This window comes from Bombina bombina, chromosome 7 (assembly GCF_027579735.1).
Source record: "Bombina bombina isolate aBomBom1 chromosome 7, aBomBom1.pri, whole genome shotgun sequence".
NCBI lineage: Eukaryota > Metazoa > Chordata > Amphibia > Anura > Bombinatoridae > Bombina > Bombina bombina.
This window is the reverse complement of record NC_069505.1, coordinates 231,818,794-231,838,460: the sequence shown is the minus strand read 5'-3', so window position 1 is coordinate 231,838,460 and position 19,667 is coordinate 231,818,794. Positions and strand designations below refer to the sequence as shown.

The window sequence follows — 19,667 nt, the reverse complement described above, 5'->3', positions numbered from 1 at the left end:
GCTGTACCTCAGACAAGCTACCACCCTAAGTTCAGAAAGGACCTCAAGACCTGACTCTTCGACTGAACTGCAACCCTCAGTGCCTTGAGACCCTTATGGGTGAATAGCCACACTTTACAAGAACCCAATAGATAGATAGATAGAATGCTGGAGTTGATCTGTTTTAGCTAGCACAGGGTATATTTGCAAACAGTGAGAGAAAGATAACAGGATACTATCAGAACTGCCCTCTCCTCTTTAAGCCAGTAAGGGTCTCCACACTCTATGTTGACCTACACAAGCCATATGTTTAAAAATAAGTACAAATAATGTATCTTCTCCATCTCTATCACACACATCATATTAAAGGGACATTGGGAAAGAGTAAGAGAATGTTAAAAAAATTGTTATAGCGCTTTGTTTTTGTTTTTATTGTTACTCGGCTGAACAAACTCTTATTTTTCTGGTCAGCACGTTAAAAAGTAAATAAATTGTATTTTATATATAGTTTACTTGTAATTAGAGGGAGAATGAGCAGGTGCCAAATTAGTACCTACAAAAAAGACAGGGATTGCAGCATACGAGTCAATCATAATATATTTTCAAACATTTTTTATTTATATAGTGCACACCTAAAAATGGTCAGGTACAGCAAAAATGAACCTGGTATAAAGAAAGCATACAATTATCATACATGAAGACAGAGTGGCTTAGCTCAACAGATAGCAATAGTACACATAGGGCTATCAAGAGAAATTCACAGCAACACCTCCACTTGAGGGTGGCTTTGCTACGAAAGCGAAAATCTGCCACCATACTGAACCTAGAGGATCTATATTGGAATGAAGATAGCAGCATTGGCATAGTTATCAACAATTGCAGCAGACAGTGTACATTCAAAATGTTCAAGGTAGGTGAAATTGATATGGGGTATGCACAACACCATAGCCAGAGAGCACTACTACATATAACAGTAGTTATCCGGTGTCACCAGAAATGTAATTATCAGGATCTATGTGCACGTCCAATTATATCAAGTCACCACCCAGTCACAAAAATTGACACAGAGGATAAGTTATGCTGTAACCGGATAAAAACCTATCACTTAGTACTGTCAGTGATATCGGCATTCTGAGAACAACATCAGGGGAGCAAATAGAGTTTTGAGTCCCTCGTTTACCTATCACTCAATGTCCACAATAATATGTGTATTGCACCTCCCTTTCATTTTATGACATGACATCGGGGAGGAAAAATGGCTAATTGGGTCCAATTCGGACATTTCCACTTAGGGGTGTACTCCCTTTTGTTGCCAACAGTTTAGACATTAAAGGCTGTGTATTAAGTTATTTTGAGGGGACAGTAAATTTACACTGTTATACAGGCTGTACACTCGCTACTTTACAATGTAGCAAACTGTAATTTTTTCAGTGTTGTCACATGAAAAGATATAATAAAATATTTACAAAAATTTGAGGGGTGTACTCACTTTTGTGAGATACTGTAGATAATTTCTATTAGCTCCTTTAATTATATTTATATATATATATATATATATATATATATATATATATATATAAACGGATTCCCACTCTTACTAAATTTGAGACATCTTCAAGGGGGTCAAGATGACTGGAGTATACAGATTATCTACACTCATAGGAATTTTAAATCAAAAGCAAAGAAAAATATAAAATTATACAAATAAGATTTTAGTTTAAGAATAAACTGTAATTCTTTTGAGCATAGACGTATTCTTGAGGTATAACTAAAGGTTACAATTTAATGTAAGATGAAGAAAATATATTTTTTTTCCAAAAACCCACCTGTCCCTTTGGCTCATCTTAATTATGATTTTGTTTATTTTAAGAACATTCCCTAGTTATAAAAAATACAGAGTGTGAACAAAAAAAATCAGACCAAAACAAAGGATTGTGGGTTTTAATGACAGTGCAGTTGAACCTGGCTTTGAATTTTCATCACCTCTAAGGGCATGTTGAATTAGTCTCAGCTCTTGGTAATGATTTGTTGATGAAGCAGAATTGTGCTCAAGAAAGAAAACTAAAGGAAAATGCTTTCATGCTTTAGTTTGTGTTTGGTAGTGAGATCTAGAGGAAGAAGTGCTGTCCTTAGGGAACTGTATTAAACGCCCTTCTGCGTTTTCCTCCGCTGCTACTTCAGATGTTTTTGTGTTGAGAGTTTTACATCTGGAACTCGCTGCCAGACGTGTTCAGTGAAAAGTAACACAGGTTGTGGAAATGAGTTTAACTTAAACAAGGAGATTACAACATTTAAATATAGTTTTTTTTGTGCCTTTGATAAATAAATCTGATGTTTTAAGTGCATTATAATGGTAGCAAACACAAATTCTAAAGCCAGGTAAGAATCAATAATTACTCAAAGATTTTCCTTTCTTATACATTTTTAAGAAACATCTAACTTTTTATGGATGATCTGCTGAATAAATCTTCTTTTTAGCCATGTGGCGACTTTATCCTTTCATCTTACACAGCTGTGGAAACTTTCACTAGACTTATGCAGCAGCGAAAAATTAGTTTCGGGCTAATCTACCGGAAACAAATATTCTGAAAAATTAGTTTTCAGAATATTCATCTGCTGCACTATTCAGTGTTCGTTTAGTTTAAAACTAAACAAATACTAAATATTCGGGGGGACATTTACATTTGTACATGAATTTAAATGCTACTTTTCTAAAGGTAAAAAAGTTCCCCTGTGGCGTTATACTTACCCTCCTAGCGTACTGGAGAGCCGTGCTAATCCGGACCCTGCTTCACAGAGCACCGGACCGCGCTAATAGGTGGCTTTTCACAGCGGCTCCCAGAGACTGCGCTAAAGGACCTTAGGGGTTGGGATTAGTGCAGCTCTCCGGCACTATAGATGTATTTATTAACCCATTAAGGCTAAATTAAAGGAAACAAATGAATACTGATGAATTTCTTTAATTTAGTTAGTGCATTTGTTTGATTGTTCGTTTTGTTTTCACAAAACAAATATTCATGTTTTCCTCACAAATTCACATTGAAAACTAAAGAAATGCACAAGCTTATGTTTCACTATCAGGTAACCAGCAGTAATACTGCAGTATGCAATATTCATTTTCTGTCAGGTTTCAATTAACCTTTTTTGTGCAAAAATATTGAAAACGTTTGATTGCTGGTTTCTTATATGTGCAAAATATATTGTTGCATTTCATATCTTCTTTTAGGAATAACTCTTTTTAGATCTAAGGCACTTCTTTTACCTCTATTACCAATATCCATTAATCATAGTTTTGGACTTATTTAACAACTTTTAGAAAACCCATACTGACCTGCTTTACATGTAAAAAAACAAACAAAAAAACCCCCACTTGTTTTGCTGCATTCTTTGCATTAATTTCAAATCGCAAAACAACCGACCTCTTTAACAAATGAATGATGGCTCAGCTACAAAACTGTTCCTTTGTTCATGCGGTTAAAACCAATACTCTAAAGATAAGTAATTGTATCACATGGAAAAATGTTCAAAAGTTTAGATTTACACTATTCAATAACTATATCCAACAATGTCCTTCTCAGTCGATTAATTCCTGTGTCAATCGGAATTAAGGTAGGAAAAATCCTATTGGCTGATGCATCAGATTGCATCAGCCAATAGGATTTTTCCTACCTTAATTCCGATTGGCTGATAGAATTCTATCAGCCAATCGGAATTCAAGGGACGCCATTAAAAGGAACATTCATTCGCCGGGTAGTCGTCGGTCTGGATGGATGCTCCACGTCAGATGTCTTCAAGATGGAGCCGCTCCTCGCCGGATGGATGAAGATAGAAGATGCCGCCTGGATGAAGACTTCTGCCCGTCTGGAGATCCTCTTCTGCCCGGATCGGATGAAGACTTCTGCCCCTCTGGAGGACCACTTGTGCCCGGCTGGGTTAAGACGTCTCAAGGTAGGGTGATCTTCAAGGGGGTAGTGTTAGGTTTTATTAAGGGGGGATTGGGTGGGTTTTAGAGTAGGGTTGGGTGTGTGGGTGGTGGGTTGTAATGTTGGGGGGTATTGTATTTTTTTTTACAGGTAAAAGAGCTGATTACTTTGGGGCAATGCCCTGCAAAAGGCCCTTTTAAGGGCTATTTGTAATTTAGTATAGGGTAGGAATTTTTTTTATTTTGGGGGGCTTTTTTATTTTATTAGGGGGATTAGATTAGGTGTAATTAGTTTAAAATTCTTGAAATTATTTTATTATTTTCTGTAATTTAGTGGGGGGTTTTTTTGTACTTTAGTTAATTTTATTTAATTGTAATTAATTTATTTTAATTTAGGTAATTAATTTAATGATAGTGTAGTGTTAGGTTTAATTGTAACTTAGGTTTTAGATTTATTTTATAGGTACTTTTGTCTTTATTTTAACTAGGTAGCTATTAAATAGTTAATAACTATTTAATAACTATTGTACCTAGTTAAAATAAATACAAAGTTGCCTGTAAAATAAAAATAAACCCTAAGCTAGCTACAATGTAACTATTAGTTATATTGTAGCTAGTTTAGGGTTTATTTTATAGGTAAGTATTTAGTTTTAAATAGGAATTATTTATTTAATGCTAGGAATATTTATTTAGATTTATTTAAATTATCTTTAAATTAGGGGGTGTTAGGGTTAGACTTAGGTTTAGGGGTTAATAAATTTAATGTAGGTGGCGGCGGTGTAGGGGGGGGCATATTAGGGGGTTAAACACTTTATTACAGTTGCGGTGGGCTCCGGGAGCGGCAGTTTAGGGGTTAATACATTTATTAGAGTTGCAGCGGTATGGGGGGGCAGAGTAGGGGTTAATAAGTATAATGTAGGTGACGGAGGGCTCCGGGAGGGGCGGTTTAGGGGTTAAACACTTTATTTAGTTGGGGCGGTGTAGGGGGGGGGGGCAGATTAGGGGTGTTTAGACTCGGGGTACATGTTAGGGTGTTAGGTGTAGAAACTACCATAGAAATCAATGGGATATCGGGCAGCAGCAAACATGCACTTTCGCTGCTGTCAGACTCCCATTGATTCCTATGGCATCCGCTGCCTCCAGGGAGGTGGACTGAAAACCATGTACGCTGGGCCGGAATAGTGGCGAGCGTACCTGGTAGTTTTTTGATAACTTCCAAAAGTAGTCAGATTGTGCCGAACTTACGTTCGGAACATCTGTAGTGACGTAACAATCGATCTGTGTCGGACTGAGTCCGCCGGATCGTATGTTACATCACTAAATTCTACTTTTGCCGGTCCGTAGGGTTTGATAACTACGGTGAATCAGGCTCGCCACAAATACGCTGCGGAATTCCAGCGTATTTGCGGTTGACAGCTTGATAAATAGAGGCCAAACTATCTACATTGTATTGTGTTCAATTTATTCTTGGCATTTCTAAATAAAGCAAAAAACATTGACACATTTTGAACCAGGTTTGTTACATCTAAGTAGGCTGACCATATTGCCGCTTTAAAAAGGGACACATATGAAAAATACATAAGTCAGGGTTCTCATAATGGAACATTATTCCAAACCATTTCTTTAAACAGCCCTGACATATGTATTTTTCATATGTGTCCCTTTTTAAAGCAGCAATATGGTCAGCCTACATCTAAGTGTCTTCCTAACAGCCTCACATACAGGCAAATAATAAGTTTCAAAATCTTAGGGCTAGTTTCCCATGAGGTGATAAACTTTGGAAACTGGTGGTAAAAACATTTATCTGCATTAAAGTCTATGGAGAATGTTTATATTATCACCAGTTTCCAAACTTTACTATCTCAATGGAAACTAGGCCTTAGTTTCCCAACGGCTAACTGAACAGCATCAAGCACAAGAGTTTACCCCCAGCATTTATATAGGAAACATATTATTTCTCTGTTTCTCTTTTTCATTACTAATAAGATTATAAGATCTTTGATGTCATTTCTATGGAACAACTGTACAAACAGTGCTGTGTATCAGATAAAAATAGTACCCAGAGTGACATAAGATGCTTATTGTACTTACCACAGACCTTCTGAGGACAACAGCTATTGTTAATAGAAACAGAGATGGCTACCTCTCCATATCGCTGGCACTGAGGTTCTTGAATATCTGAGCAATTGTATTCCACAGGAATAATAGTATCATTGTCAGTACATTTATGCATACAGCATCCAGAAAGTGAGGTTTTCCAGACCTCTCCTACAGCACGGGGGATCCCAGAGCTATCTGTACATGCTGGAACAAGAGGTCTAGGTTAAAACCACACTGTAAATCAATAATTTTATTTTACAATAAAATTTAAAAAGCACATGGAAGTCATACATTATGTTTTAATAACCTCTTCCAGTCCATGGAATAAATTTATCATGGTGCGGACAGACATGATCTGCTATAGCGAATCATGTCCGTTGCACATCGATAAATGCCGACAGCATACGCTGTCGGCATTTATCATTACACCAGCAGTTCTTGTGAACTGCTGGTGCAATGCTGCCCCCTGCAGATTTGCGGCCAATCAGCCGCTAGCAGGGGGTGTCAATCAACCCAATCGTATTCGATCAGGCTGATTGCTGTCCGCCATCTCAGAGGTGGCGGACGAGTTAAGGAGCAGCGGTCTTAGGACTGCTGCTTATTAACATCCGCTTTAGTTGGAACTGAGGAAGAGTGGCTAGGAAACAGCATCCGCTACTTCATAAATTGACCCCCATGTGATCAAATGTACTGTGTATTTTTTTAATTTTTTTTAAATAACTGATTCTAGCAGCAGTGGCAGTTCCCCTCCTCCTGCACCTCTTGTTTTTTATAAAAGGATGTGAACTTTACAGCCAAAGGTCATATCTCCTGAGCCATTAGTGGAAATGAGAGCGTGTTCCCAGCTGAAATTTTGAGCACATGTGAAGAACCCTTTCAGTTTCTCCCTCCTATGAGGCGAAAAGTAGCTCTGGTTCCTCAGAAAGTTCCAAGACTCCTCTGCCCTGCCATATTTTCACATTTCCACTTACATACCTGAATCTTCCTAAAATGTTGAGCAAGATATTTCCTGGGTGAGGAATATTAATCCCCAATTGATTAAGACACAAAAGTAAACATTTTGCCTAAAAGTGGCACTAGTTCTAAAATGATAAAAACTTAGGTCCATATTACGAGTTAGAGGCTGTGCGGTGCTAACGAGCAGTTTTCCCTCACCGCTCACTTACATGCAGCGCTGGTATTACGAGTTTTCAGAAACCCGTCATTAAAAGACAAGAAGTGAGCGTTGAGCAAAATTTTGCTCATTACCGCACTCCAATACCAGCGCTGATTAAGTCAGCGGTGAGCTGGTCGTACGTGCTTGTGCACGATTTCCCCATAGGAATCAACCAATCAGCCAATAGAATTGAGCTGGCATTCTATTGGCTGTTCCAATCAGCCAATAGAATGCAAGCTCAATCCTATTGGCTGATTGCATCAGCCAATAGAATTTTTTCTACCTTAATTCCGATTGGCTGATAGAATTCTATCAGCCAATCGGAATCTAAGGGACGCCATCTTGGATGACGTCACTTAAAGGTACCTTCATTCAGCTTTAGTCGTCGGATGAAGAGGATGCTCCGCGTCGGGTGTCTTGAAGATGGACCCGCTCCGCGCCGGATGGATGAAGATAGAAGATGCCTTCTGGATGAAGACTTCTGCCCATCTGGAGGACGACTTCGCCCGGCTTGGATGAAGACTTCTCCCGGCTTCGTTGAGGACTTCGGCCCGGCTTGGATGAAGACGTCTCTCGGTAAGTCGATCTTCAGGGGGTTAGTGTTAGGTTTTTTTTAAGGGTGTATTGGGTGGGTTTTATTTTTAGGTTAGGGACTTTGGGCCTGCAAAAGAGCTAACTGCCCTTTTAAGCGCAATGTCCATCCAAATGCCCTTTTCAGGGCAATGGGAAGCTTAGGTTTTTTTAGATAGTATTTTATTTGGGGGGTTGGTTGTGTGGGTGGTGGATTTTACTGTTGGGGGGGTTGTTTTTATTTATTTTTTTCAGGTTAAAGAGCTGATTACTTTGGGGCAATGCCCCGCAAAAGGCCCTTTTAAGGGCTATTGGTAGTTTAGTTTAGGCTAGGGTTTTTTTTTATTTTGGGGGGACTTTTTTTATTTTGATAGAGCTATTAGATTAGATGTAATTAGTTTAAATATCTGTAATTTTTTAATTATTTTCTGTAATTTAGTGTTTTGTTTTTTTGTACTTTAGCTAATTTAATTTAATTGATTTAATTGTTGTTAATTTATTTAATTATAGTGTAGTATTAGGTGTTATTGTAACTTAGGTTAGGTTGTATTTTACAGGTACTTTTGTATTTATTTTAGCTAGGTAGTTATTAAATAGTTAATAACTATTTAATAACTATTCTACCTAGTTAAAATAAATACAAACTTGCCTGTAAAATAAAAATAAACCCTAAGATAGCTACAATGTAACTATTAGTTATATTGTAGCTAGCTTAGGGTTTATTTTATAGGTAAGTATTTAGTTTTAAATAGGAATTATTTAGTTAATGATAGGAATATTTATTTAGATTTATTTAAATTATATTTAAGTTAGTGGGTGTTAGGTTTAGGGTTAGACTTAGGTTTAGGGGTTAATAACTTTAATATAGTGGCGGCGACGTTGGGGGCGGCAGATTAGGGGGTTAATAAATTTAGGTAGGTTGCGGCGATGATAGGGACGGCATATTAGGGGTTAATAATATTTAACTAATGTTTGCGAGGCGGGAGTGCAGCGGTTTAGGGGTTAATATATTTATTATAGTGGAGGCGATGTTGGGGCGGCAGATTAGGGGTTAATAAGTGTAGGTAGGTTGCGACGACATTAGGGGTGGCAGATTAGGGGTTAATAAATTAAATGTAGGTGTCGGCGATGTTGGGGGCAGCAGATTAGGGGTTCATAAATATAATGTAGGTGGAGGCGGTGTCCGGAGCGGCAGATTAAGGGTTAATAATTTTATTATAATGTTTTCGATGCGGGGGGGGGGCCTTGGTTTAGGGGTTAATAGGTAGTTTATGTGTGTTAGTGTACTTATTAGCACTTTAGTTATGAGTTTTATGTTACAGCGTTGTACCATAAAACTCATAACTACTGACTTTTAAATGCGTTACGGATCTTGACAGGGTAGGGTGTACCGCTCACTTTTTGGCCTCCCAAGACAGACTCATAATACCAGTGTTATGAAAGTCCCATAGAAAAAAGACTTTACGAAGTTTACGTAAGTCATTTTGCGGTAAGGCCAAAGAAGTGTGCGGTACACCTAAACCTTCAAGACTCGTAATACCAGTGGGCGTAAAAATGCAGCGTTAGGACCTCTTAACGCTGCTTTTTTACCCTAATGCACAATTCATAATCTAGCCGTTAGTTTGCCTCTTCTTTTGCCCTAGCAAGTTAACCACTTTCTGATGAATATCTTTATAATATGACCTATGGATAGAGCATTGAAACACTGTGCAACCAGTCAGTAAGTTGTTTTAGACCGGCAAAATATATATTTTTTTTGTAGTCTAATAAAAGGAATCACTAACAAAATCCAGTTTGCTATTTTATACAAAATATTGTGCTTTTTACTAAAATAGGAAATAGCACTAAACAATACAACTGTACCCAGAATTCTATTAGATAACAGGTAAGTACAAAAGGTTACTTACCACACTGTTTCTCTGGGATACAAAGTGCTGACTGCGGCCTGTGTAAAATGGCACCTTTTTCACATACACAACCCTCTGTCAAAGTAGAACATGTTTCTGTATCATAGAGATCAATCTCGTTGCTCTGGCAGGTTTGAGGCACCTCACATACTGGCAAGCAGGCCTGGTATATAAAGGAGTCAGGGCAAAGGAAGGCTGCCATAGAAAAAACATACACCAGCAGTAATCAGAAAAGGAGAATAAAGTGGAAATACACTTGTTATATCTGGATACAATAAGTGCCAACATTAATGGCAATTGTATAAACAAATGAAAGCAGCACTGGAAAGAAACTACAGTTACACAATTGTGTGACCTCCAGTATTGAATTATTTCAGTTATGCAGATATGTGACACAAGTATCTTACATTATATGAAGCTATTATCAGCTAACATCAGCTTGTTCACTGGCAGATGTTTATGACTCATATATGTCTGACAGATACAGCTAGACTAGGGTTGGTTCAGACATTGCTTAGCGTGCTGTCCCCTCGTCTGATGTGTGCAATGACATAGCAAAACCATTAAATATAACAGTTGGATGTCATGCCAATGAGATAGCCAAGCCATGCTTAATGTGTAACATGAGTACAGTCTATATGAGTCAAAGCAGTAGAATTTCTGGTGAATAGAAGGAAATGTTGTAGCTTTAGACCTATGGTGCCTTTTTCTGACATAAAGGGGTGCAGAGGGTATGCATCTATTCTGGGTTCTGATGCAATAATCTACATTGCAAAGCATGTGGTATAGAGGAAACGTTTCTGTTTTGGGACCTGTTGCGAGCATATTACAAATTAGAAATGGGAACTAGGGAGTATGCATCTAGTATGATATGGGCCTATAATGAGCATAAATAATGTCAAGGAAGCATGAATTGCATCTGGGTTCTGATGTGGGGAAATAACATTTAATCACATGGCTCATTCTCACAGACATTATCAATGTTGCACAAGGCTGCACTTACAACAATAATCAGAGCTTCGCCATTCTATACAAATGTTGAACTTATGGCACATGGAAATATACGCAGTGAGAGCTTTGCACGGATTCTGAATGTATTCAATGTCCTGTACCCAGAGATCACAGAATGCTTCAGGAGACACCTAAGAAATAAAAAATAATATACAACTTACATTGCATAGAAAAATAAATCCTATTCAAGGGTGTCAAAAGCATTTTCTTAAAAGGGAGTCTCCTGAGTTTTAGAAGCTTCACTAAGACCACTGTGGACCTTATGATTTCAAGTCAGTTTTGTACCAGATGGTAGTAAAGTCAATGATCAATAAATAATCTTCTACACACTGTGACATATTAATTATTACAACATAGAACACTTTATTCAGTCCACACATATCAAGATCTATTATCATTAAGCTAGCACCACTAAACTAAGGAGGACATCTCAAACCAAAGATACCGGTATTATTCTAGACAAACTCCAATGTTTCATTTACAAAGAGGCAAACAATAAAACAATTGTTTCAATCTAGATAGCTAGCATCAATCCTGTTACCTGTTTTTCTCCAGAATATTAATTTCCTTGGGAGAGAGAAGACGTGCCCAGAATGAGCTATTCTGTAATTAAACGTCCCTAACCTGTTGGTATTCAATCTTATCCTGAAATTTCCGGCATTTTAGAGCCTTAATGGCCTGGAATTGAAGCCCACTAATATGGATTATTTAATCTGTGAAAGTCCTGCTATTGCTTGGAACTAACAAACTTAACATCACACTGTACTACAAGCATTGTGTAGCCAGTTCTTCAAGTCACTATTATTTATCTGTTTTCATAGAACAGACTTGGAAAAAAAAAACTCTTGCAATTCTTTGCATGTCTGGAGCATAATATGACAGCTTTTTTTTAAGAATGCTTTTATCAATCTTATAAACTGTACAAACGCTGCTGCTATATAGTGCTCCAAAAGCATTCTTGCAAAATTGTTGCTGTATAGTTCTCTAGACGCGCACACACTACCTACCTTGGTATTCTCTTTAACAAAAATAATCATGAGAATGAAGACATTTGATAATATAAGTAAATTGGAAACATTTTTATAAAGTATCTTGAAAGAAAAATTGGGGTCTTAATGTCTTTTTTTCATGTTTCCATTCAAATTGGACTCTTACGACACAGGGCTCTATTTATTAAGGGAGAGACGGGCAAGGTTTGCGATCATGAACCTAGTGAAATACGAGTGGGTAATTCCTCAATCACCAGTCTGTCTGAGCCATCATTTTACTTTATATAACTGCTGTAGAGTACAGTAACAATGCATCTAATAAAAATGAGTTTATGTACTTCTGTAATCAATTATTAGAACATATAATACATGCTGATTACAATTAATATTAACACTGTGCCGTCATCATGTTAATGCTAATATTATATTATAAAAAAATGGGTGTGGCTTTATTAAAGGGGTGTGGTCTAGCACCACACCATCTTCAAAATTCACCATCTTCCACTGGGTAGGAATACGGCTACAGGTTAACTTTTTCACCCGGTGTAAAGAAAAATTTGCATTACTTTAACAAAAAATTAATGTTAATGATCCCCAAATATTTAGATAGTTTTTCAAAACTAAATAAATAATAAAACAGACGAATATTTGGAAAACTATAAGATGTGTCCGAAAATATTTTTCCCCACTACACAAATCTAATAAAAAACATTATACCAGCTTTGAGCTGGGATGAAAAAAAAAAGTTGTGGCAACTTAGTAGCAGCATACAATTATAGTGAATGTAAATTTGAATGAATAAGTGCCCGGTTTTAAAAAATACTATTAAAAACAGGGGCACTTTCATTCATTAAAATTTACATTGTAACGTTTTCCTTTTCTTTAGGAAACCCAGACCAGCGATCCTCCGCCTGCAGCTCCTCTGTATTTAGCATCGCAATGACAAAACCGGAATCCTCCAATCATTGCGTGCACACCAAGGTGTCTAGCTGGTGAGGCCATGCAACGATTGGAGGAAGCCGGTCTCATCATAGATATGCTAAGTACAGAGGAGCTGCGGGCAGAGGATCCCTGGTCTGGTTTTCCTAAAGAAAAAGGTAAGTATTAAAAAAAAAACGTTACAATGTAAATTTTAATGAATACAAGTGCCCCAGTTTTTAATAGTATTTTTAAATACTGGGCACTTATTCATTCAAATTTACATTCACTTTACCAATGACAAAATGGATATATGGTTGCAAATTGAAAGTAAAAGCTGTTATATAGAATGCTGTTGCTATAGTATGCCTTTGCTATAGTATGTTGTTGCTATAGTATGCCTTTGTTATAGTATGCTGCTGCTATAGTATGTTGTTGCTATAGTATGCCTTTGTTATAGTATGTTGTTGCTATAGTATGCTGTTGCTATAGTATGCCGTTGCTATAGTATGTTGTTGTTATAGTATGCTGCTGCTATAGTATGTTGTTGCTATAGTATGCTGTTGCTATAGTATGCCTTTGCTATAGTATGCCGTTGCTATAGTATGCCGTTGCTATAGTATGCCGTTGCTATAGTGTGCCATTGCTATAGTATGCCTTTGCTATAGAATGCTGTTGCTATAGTATGTTGTTGCTATAGTATGTTGTTGCTATAGTATGTCATTGCTATAGTATGGCAGAGGATCCCTGGTCTGGTTTTCCTAAAGAAAAAGGTAAGTATTAAAAAAAAAAAACGTTACAATGTAAATTTTAATGAATAAAAGTGCCCCAATTTTTAATAGTATTTTTAAATACTGGGCACTTATTCATTCAAATTTACATTCACTTTACCAATGACAAAATGGATATATGGTTGCAAATTGAAAGTAAAAGCTGTTATATAGAATGCTGTTGCTATAGTATGCCTTTGCTATAGTATGTTGTTGCTATAGTATGCCTTTGTTATAGTATGCTGCTGCTATAGTATGTTGTTGCTATAGTATGCCTTTGTTATAGTATGCTGCTGCTATAGTATGTTGTTGCTATAGTATGCCTTTGTTATAGTATGCGGTTGCTATAGTATGCTGTTGCTATAGTATGCCGTTGCTATAGTATGCCGTTGCTATAGTATGTTGTTGTTATAGTATGCTGCTGCTATAGTATGTTGTTGCTATAGTATGCTGTTGCTATAGTATGCCTTTGCTATAGCATGCCGTTGCTATAGTATGCTGTTGCTATAGTGTGCCATTGCTATAGTATGCCTTTGCTATAGAATGCTGTTGCTATAGTATGCCTTTGCTATAGTATGTTGTTGCTATAGTATGTTGTTGCTATAGTATGTTGTTGCTATAGTATGCCGTTGCTATAGTATGCTGTTGCTATAGTATGCCATTGCTATAGTATGTTGTTGCTATAGTATGCTGTTACTATAGTATGCCTTTGCTATAGTATGTTGTTGCTATAGTATGCCTTTGCTATAGTATGCTGTTGCTATAGTATGCCGTTGCTATAGTATGTTGTTGCTATAGTATGCCTTTGCTATAGTATGTTGTTGCTATAGTATGCATTTGCTATAGTATGCCGTTGCTATAGTATGCTGTTGCTATAGTATGCCGTTGCTATAGTATGCTGTTGCTATAGTATGCCTTTGCTATAGTATGCCTTTGCTATAGTATGTTGTTGCTATAGTATGCCTTTGCTATAGTATGCTGTTGCTATAGTATGCCGTTGCTATAGTATGTTGTTGCTATAGTATGCCGTTGCTATAGTATGCCTTTGCTATAGTATGCTGTTGCTATAGTATGCCGTTGCTATAGTATGTTGTTGCTATAGTATGCTGTTGCTATAGTATGCCTTTGCTATAGCATGCCGTTGCTATAGCATGCTGTTGCTATAGTGTGCCATTGCTATAGTATGCCTTTGCTATAGAATGCTGTTGCTATAGTATGCCTTTGCTATAGTATGTTGTTGCTATAGTATGTTGTTGCTATAGTATGTTGTTGCTATAGTATGCCGTTGCTATAGTATGCTGTTGCTATAGTATGCCATTGCTATAGTATGTTGTTGCTATAGTATGCTGTTACTATAGTATGCCTTTGCTATAGTATGTTGTTGCTATAGTATGCCTTTGCTATAGTATGCTGTTGCTATAGTATGCCGTTGCTATAGTATGTTGTTGCTATAGTATGCCTTTGCTATAGTATGTTGTTGCTATAGTATGCATTTGCTATAGTATGCCGTTGCTATAGTATGCTGTTGCTATAGTATGCCGTTGCTATAGTATGCTGTTGCTATAGTATGCCTTTGCTATAGTATGCCTTTGCTATAGTATGTTGTTGCTATAGTATGCCTTTGCTATAGTATGCTGTTGCTATAGTATGCCGTTGCTATAGTATGTTGTTGCTATAGTATGCCTTTGCTATAGTATGTTGTTGCTTTAGTATGCTGTTGCTATAGTATGTTGTTGCTATAGTATGCATTTGCTATAGTATGCCGTTGCTATAGTATGCTGTTGCTATAGTATGCTGTTGCTATAGTATGTTGTTGCTATAGTATGCCGTTGCTATAGTATGTTGTTGCTATTATATGCCTTTGCTAAAGTATGTTGTTGCTATAGTATGCATTTGCTATAGTATGCTGTTGCTATACTATGCCGTTGCTATAGTATGCCGTTGCTATAGTATGCCGTTGCTATAGTATGCCGTTGCTATAGTATGCTGTTGCTATAGTATGTTGTTGCTATAGTATGCTGTTGCTATAGTATGTTGTTGCTATAGTATGCCGTTGCTATAGTATGCATTTGCTATAGTATGCCGTTGCTATAGTATGCTGTTGCTATAGTATGCTGTTGCTATAGTATGTTGTTGCTATAGTATGCTTTTGCTATAGTATGTTATTGCTATTATATGCCTTTGCTAAAGTATGTTGTTGCTATAGTATGCATTTGCTATAGTATGCTGTTGCTATACTATGCCGTTGCTATAGTATGCCTTTGCTATAGTATGCTGCTGCTATAGCATGCCTTTGCTATAGTATGCTGTTGCTATGTTGCTAATGATAACTTGGTACTAAGATTTTATTAAAAAGGGGGGCTGTCCCTGCAAGATGCTTGCAGTAAAAAGTAATGAAATTCACTAGAAAGGGAGACATTGCTGGGGAGAGCAAACTTAGCAAGGAGGCCTGGAGCACACTTTAAAAATGTAATACTGGAGCCAATACAGATACGATTACCCTGTTTAGTTAGCTGGAGAGCTGCGCTAGCCCTCTTCTTCACAGAGCCCTGGTCGCCCTAATAGTGCAGACCCTAAGAGCCGCCATGCTAAGTTGCCTATTAGTGCGGCCGAGGCTCTGTGAAGAAGAGGGTAAGTGTGGCTCTCCAGCACGATAAAGGTAAGTATTTAACCCCTTAAAGGTAATTTAAAGAAAATAAATACTGACAAATTTTATCAGTATTTTTTAATTTCTTTAAATTTCGTTGGTGCATTCATTCGAATATTTGTTTCTTTAAAATGAAATGAATATCCATTTTTCCTTAAGAATTTGCATTCATAACTAAACAAATGCACATCTGTATAATAAAGATAATCAATATAATAGCACTACAAACATTTTCACAAAATCATATTCACTTCCAATATCAACCTGAGCACATTTTCTTTAATTTCTGAGGCCCCAGCCCCTACTAAGCATGTGCAAGAATTCCCAGTATTTATATATATGCATTTTGTGATTGGCTGATGGCTGTCACATGTTACAGGCGGAAGGAAAACGGATGTAGCTTTGAAAATTGTCAGAAGAAAAAAACAACTCATTTGAAATTCAAACTAAATTCTATTGCATTGTCAATTAAATATGCGTTTGCTGAATGTGCAATTCGATTGTATTTAATGCACCTTAAATCTGTAGTAAAACATATATTATAATGTTTTCTACACTTAGTGCCTATTCATGTCTGTATATACCATGGATCTGTGATTCTGGAGAATTTTGACATATGGATTTTGGAACCACCCACATACACCCCACTGTTCATTATTTTATGAATAGTACATACATAAGGATGACAGCTGCTGAAAGTCTGGTTTAAAATCATTCCAAAACACTCTGAGCAGTCCATAACAGAACAGTTAAGATCCTGGTGTCTCTCTTTTCCAACATATTTTAATGTGTACGGCACTTGCCAGCTGTCCAGGAACTCTGCAGCATCATCAGTTTTAGTCAAGATTCTACCATTGGGTAGGATTAAATCGTTTGTTGAGTTGCCATCACAAAATCCTATGAAAATATAACACATTACACCAGTAAATGATAACATGAAGATAAAGTGTATGCACTGGTAATTAAATAAGGCAAGGTATATTATATTATGCAATACATATTTAAAAACAATAATTAAAAAAATGAATATTGTACATATATAAAAAATTAGACAATGAAAAATTGTGTAGCCATCCAAAAACATATAAATGTATATGTGTGCATTATATATACAGTATCTCACAAAAGTGAGTACACCCCTCACATTTTTGTAAATATTTTAGTATATCTTTACATGTGACAACACTGAAGAAATTACACTTTGCTACAATGTAAAGTAATGAGAGTACAGCCTGTATAACAGTGTACATTTGCTGTCCCCTCCAAATAACTAAACACACAGCAATAATTGTCTAAACCGTTGGCAACAAAAGTGAGTACACCCCTAAGTGGAAATGTCCAAATTGTGCCCAAAGTATCAATATTTTGTGTGGCCACCATTATTTTCCAGTGCTGCCTTAACCCTCTTGGGCATGGAGTTCAGCAGAGCTTCACAGGTTGCCACTGGAGTCCTCTTCCACTCCTCTATGACGACATCACAGAGCTGGTGGATGTTAGAGACCTTGCGCTCCCCCACCTTCAGTTTGATGATGCCCCACCAATGCACAATAGGGTTAAGGTCTGGAGATATGCTTGGCCAGTCCATCACCTTCACCCTCAACTTCTTTAGCAAGGCAGTGGTCATCTTGGAGGTGTGTTTGGGGTCGTTATCATATTGGAATACTGCCCTGCAGCCCAGTCTCTGAAGGGAGGGGATAATGCTCTGCTTCCGTATGTCACAGTACATGTTGGCATTCATGGTTCCCTCAATGAACTGTAGCTCCCCAGTGCCGGCAGCACTCATGCAGGCCCAGACCATGACACTCCCACCACCATGCTTGACTGTAGGCAAGACACACTTGTCTTTGTACTCCTCACCTGGTTGCCACCACACACGCTTGACACCATTTGAACCAAATAAGTTTATCTTGGTCTCATTGAACCACAGGACATGGTTCCAGTAATCCATGTCCTTAGTCTGCTTGTCTTCAGCAAACTGTTTGCGGGCATTCTTGTGCATCATCTTTAGAAGAGGCTTCCTTCTGGGACGACAGCAATGCAGACCAATTTAATGCAGTGTGCGGCGTATGGTCTGAGCACTGACAGGCTGACCCCCACCCCTTCAACCTTTGCAGCAATGCTGGCAGCACTCATACGTCTATTTCCCAAAGACAACCTCTGGATATGATGCTGAGCACGAGCACTCAACTTCTTTGTTTAACCATGGCGAGGCCTGTTCTGAGTGGAACCTGTCCTGTGAAACCACTGTATGGTCTTGCCCACCGTGCTGCAGCTCAGTTTCAGGGTCTTGGCAATCTTCTTATAGTCTAGGCCATCTTTATGTAAAGCAACATCACTTTTTTTTAGATCCTCAGAGAGTTCTTTGCCATGAAGTGCCATGTTAAACTTCCAGTAACCAGTATGAGAGAGTGTGAGAGCGATAACACCACATTTAACACACTTGCTCCCCATTCACACCTGAGACCTTGTAACACTAACGAGTCACATGACACCGGGGAGGGAAAATGGCTAAAAGGGCCCAATTTGGACATTTTCACTTAGGGGTGTACTCACTTTTGTTGCCAATCGTTTAGATATTAATGGCTATGTGTTGAGTTATTTTGAGGGGACAGCAAATTTACACTGTTATACAGGCTGTACACTCATTACTTTAAATTCTAGCAAAGTGTCATTTCTTCAGTGTTGTCACATGAAAAGATATAATAAAATATTTACAAAAATGAGAGGAGTGTACTCATTTTTGTGAGATACTGTATATATGCACACACACATATATATATACAGGTATATATATATATATATATATATACACACACTTATTGTTGTGGGTCTACTATATACAAAAAAAGGGAGATTCTATTCAGCGCTTGGAGGTTCATGTGGATCTATTAGTAGGCACTTTATATATATGTATATACAGGGAGTGCAGAATTATTAGGCAAATGAGTATTTTGACCACATCATCCTCTTTATGCATGTTGTCTTACTCCAAGCTGTATAGGCTCGAAAGCCTACTACCAATTAAGCATATTAGGTGATGTGCATCTCTGTAATGAGAAGGAGTGTGGTCTAATGACATCAACACCCTATATCAGGTGTGCATAATTATTAGGCAACTTCCTTTCCTTTGGGCAAAATGGGTCAAAAGAAGGACTTGATAGGCTCAGAAAAGTAAAAAATAGTGAGATATCTTGCAGAGGGATGCAGCACTCTTAAAATTGCAAAGCTTCTGAAGCGTGATCATCGAACAATCAAGCGTTTCATTCAAAATAGTCAACAGGGTCGCAAGAAGCGTGTGGAAAAACCAAGGTGCAAAATAACTGCCCATGAACTGAGAAAAGTCAAGCGTGCAGCTGCCAAGATGCCACTTGCCACCAGTTTGGCCATATTTCAGAGCTGCAACATCACTGGAGTGCCCAAAAGCACAAGGTGTGCAATACTCAGAGACATGGCCAAGGTAAGAAAGGCTGAAAGACGACCACCACTGAACAAGACACACAAGCTGAAACGTCAAGACTGGGCCAAGAAATATCTCAAGACTGATTTTTCTATGGTTTTATGGACTGATGAAATGAGAGTGAGTCTTGATGGGCCAGATGGATGGGCCCGAGGCTGGATTGGTAAAGGGCAGAGAGCTCCAGTCCGACTCAGACGCCAGCAAGGTGGAGGTGGAGTACTGGTTTGGGCTGGTATCATCA

The 19,667-nt window shown here is 37.8% G+C and overlaps 1 protein-coding gene across 1 annotated transcript in view; it reads right to left on the bottom strand.

Moving 5' to 3' along the window:
- OTOG (otogelin) overlaps positions 1-19,667 on the bottom strand; it is a 576,525-nt gene that overhangs the window by 65,988 nt on the left and 490,870 nt on the right. Inside the window, 4 exon segments of the mRNA XM_053689346.1 lie at positions 5,993-6,205; positions 9,635-9,829; positions 10,638-10,776; positions 16,646-16,866. Coding sequence (XP_053545321.1) covers positions 5,993-6,205; positions 9,635-9,829; positions 10,638-10,776; positions 16,646-16,866 — 768 coding nt within the window.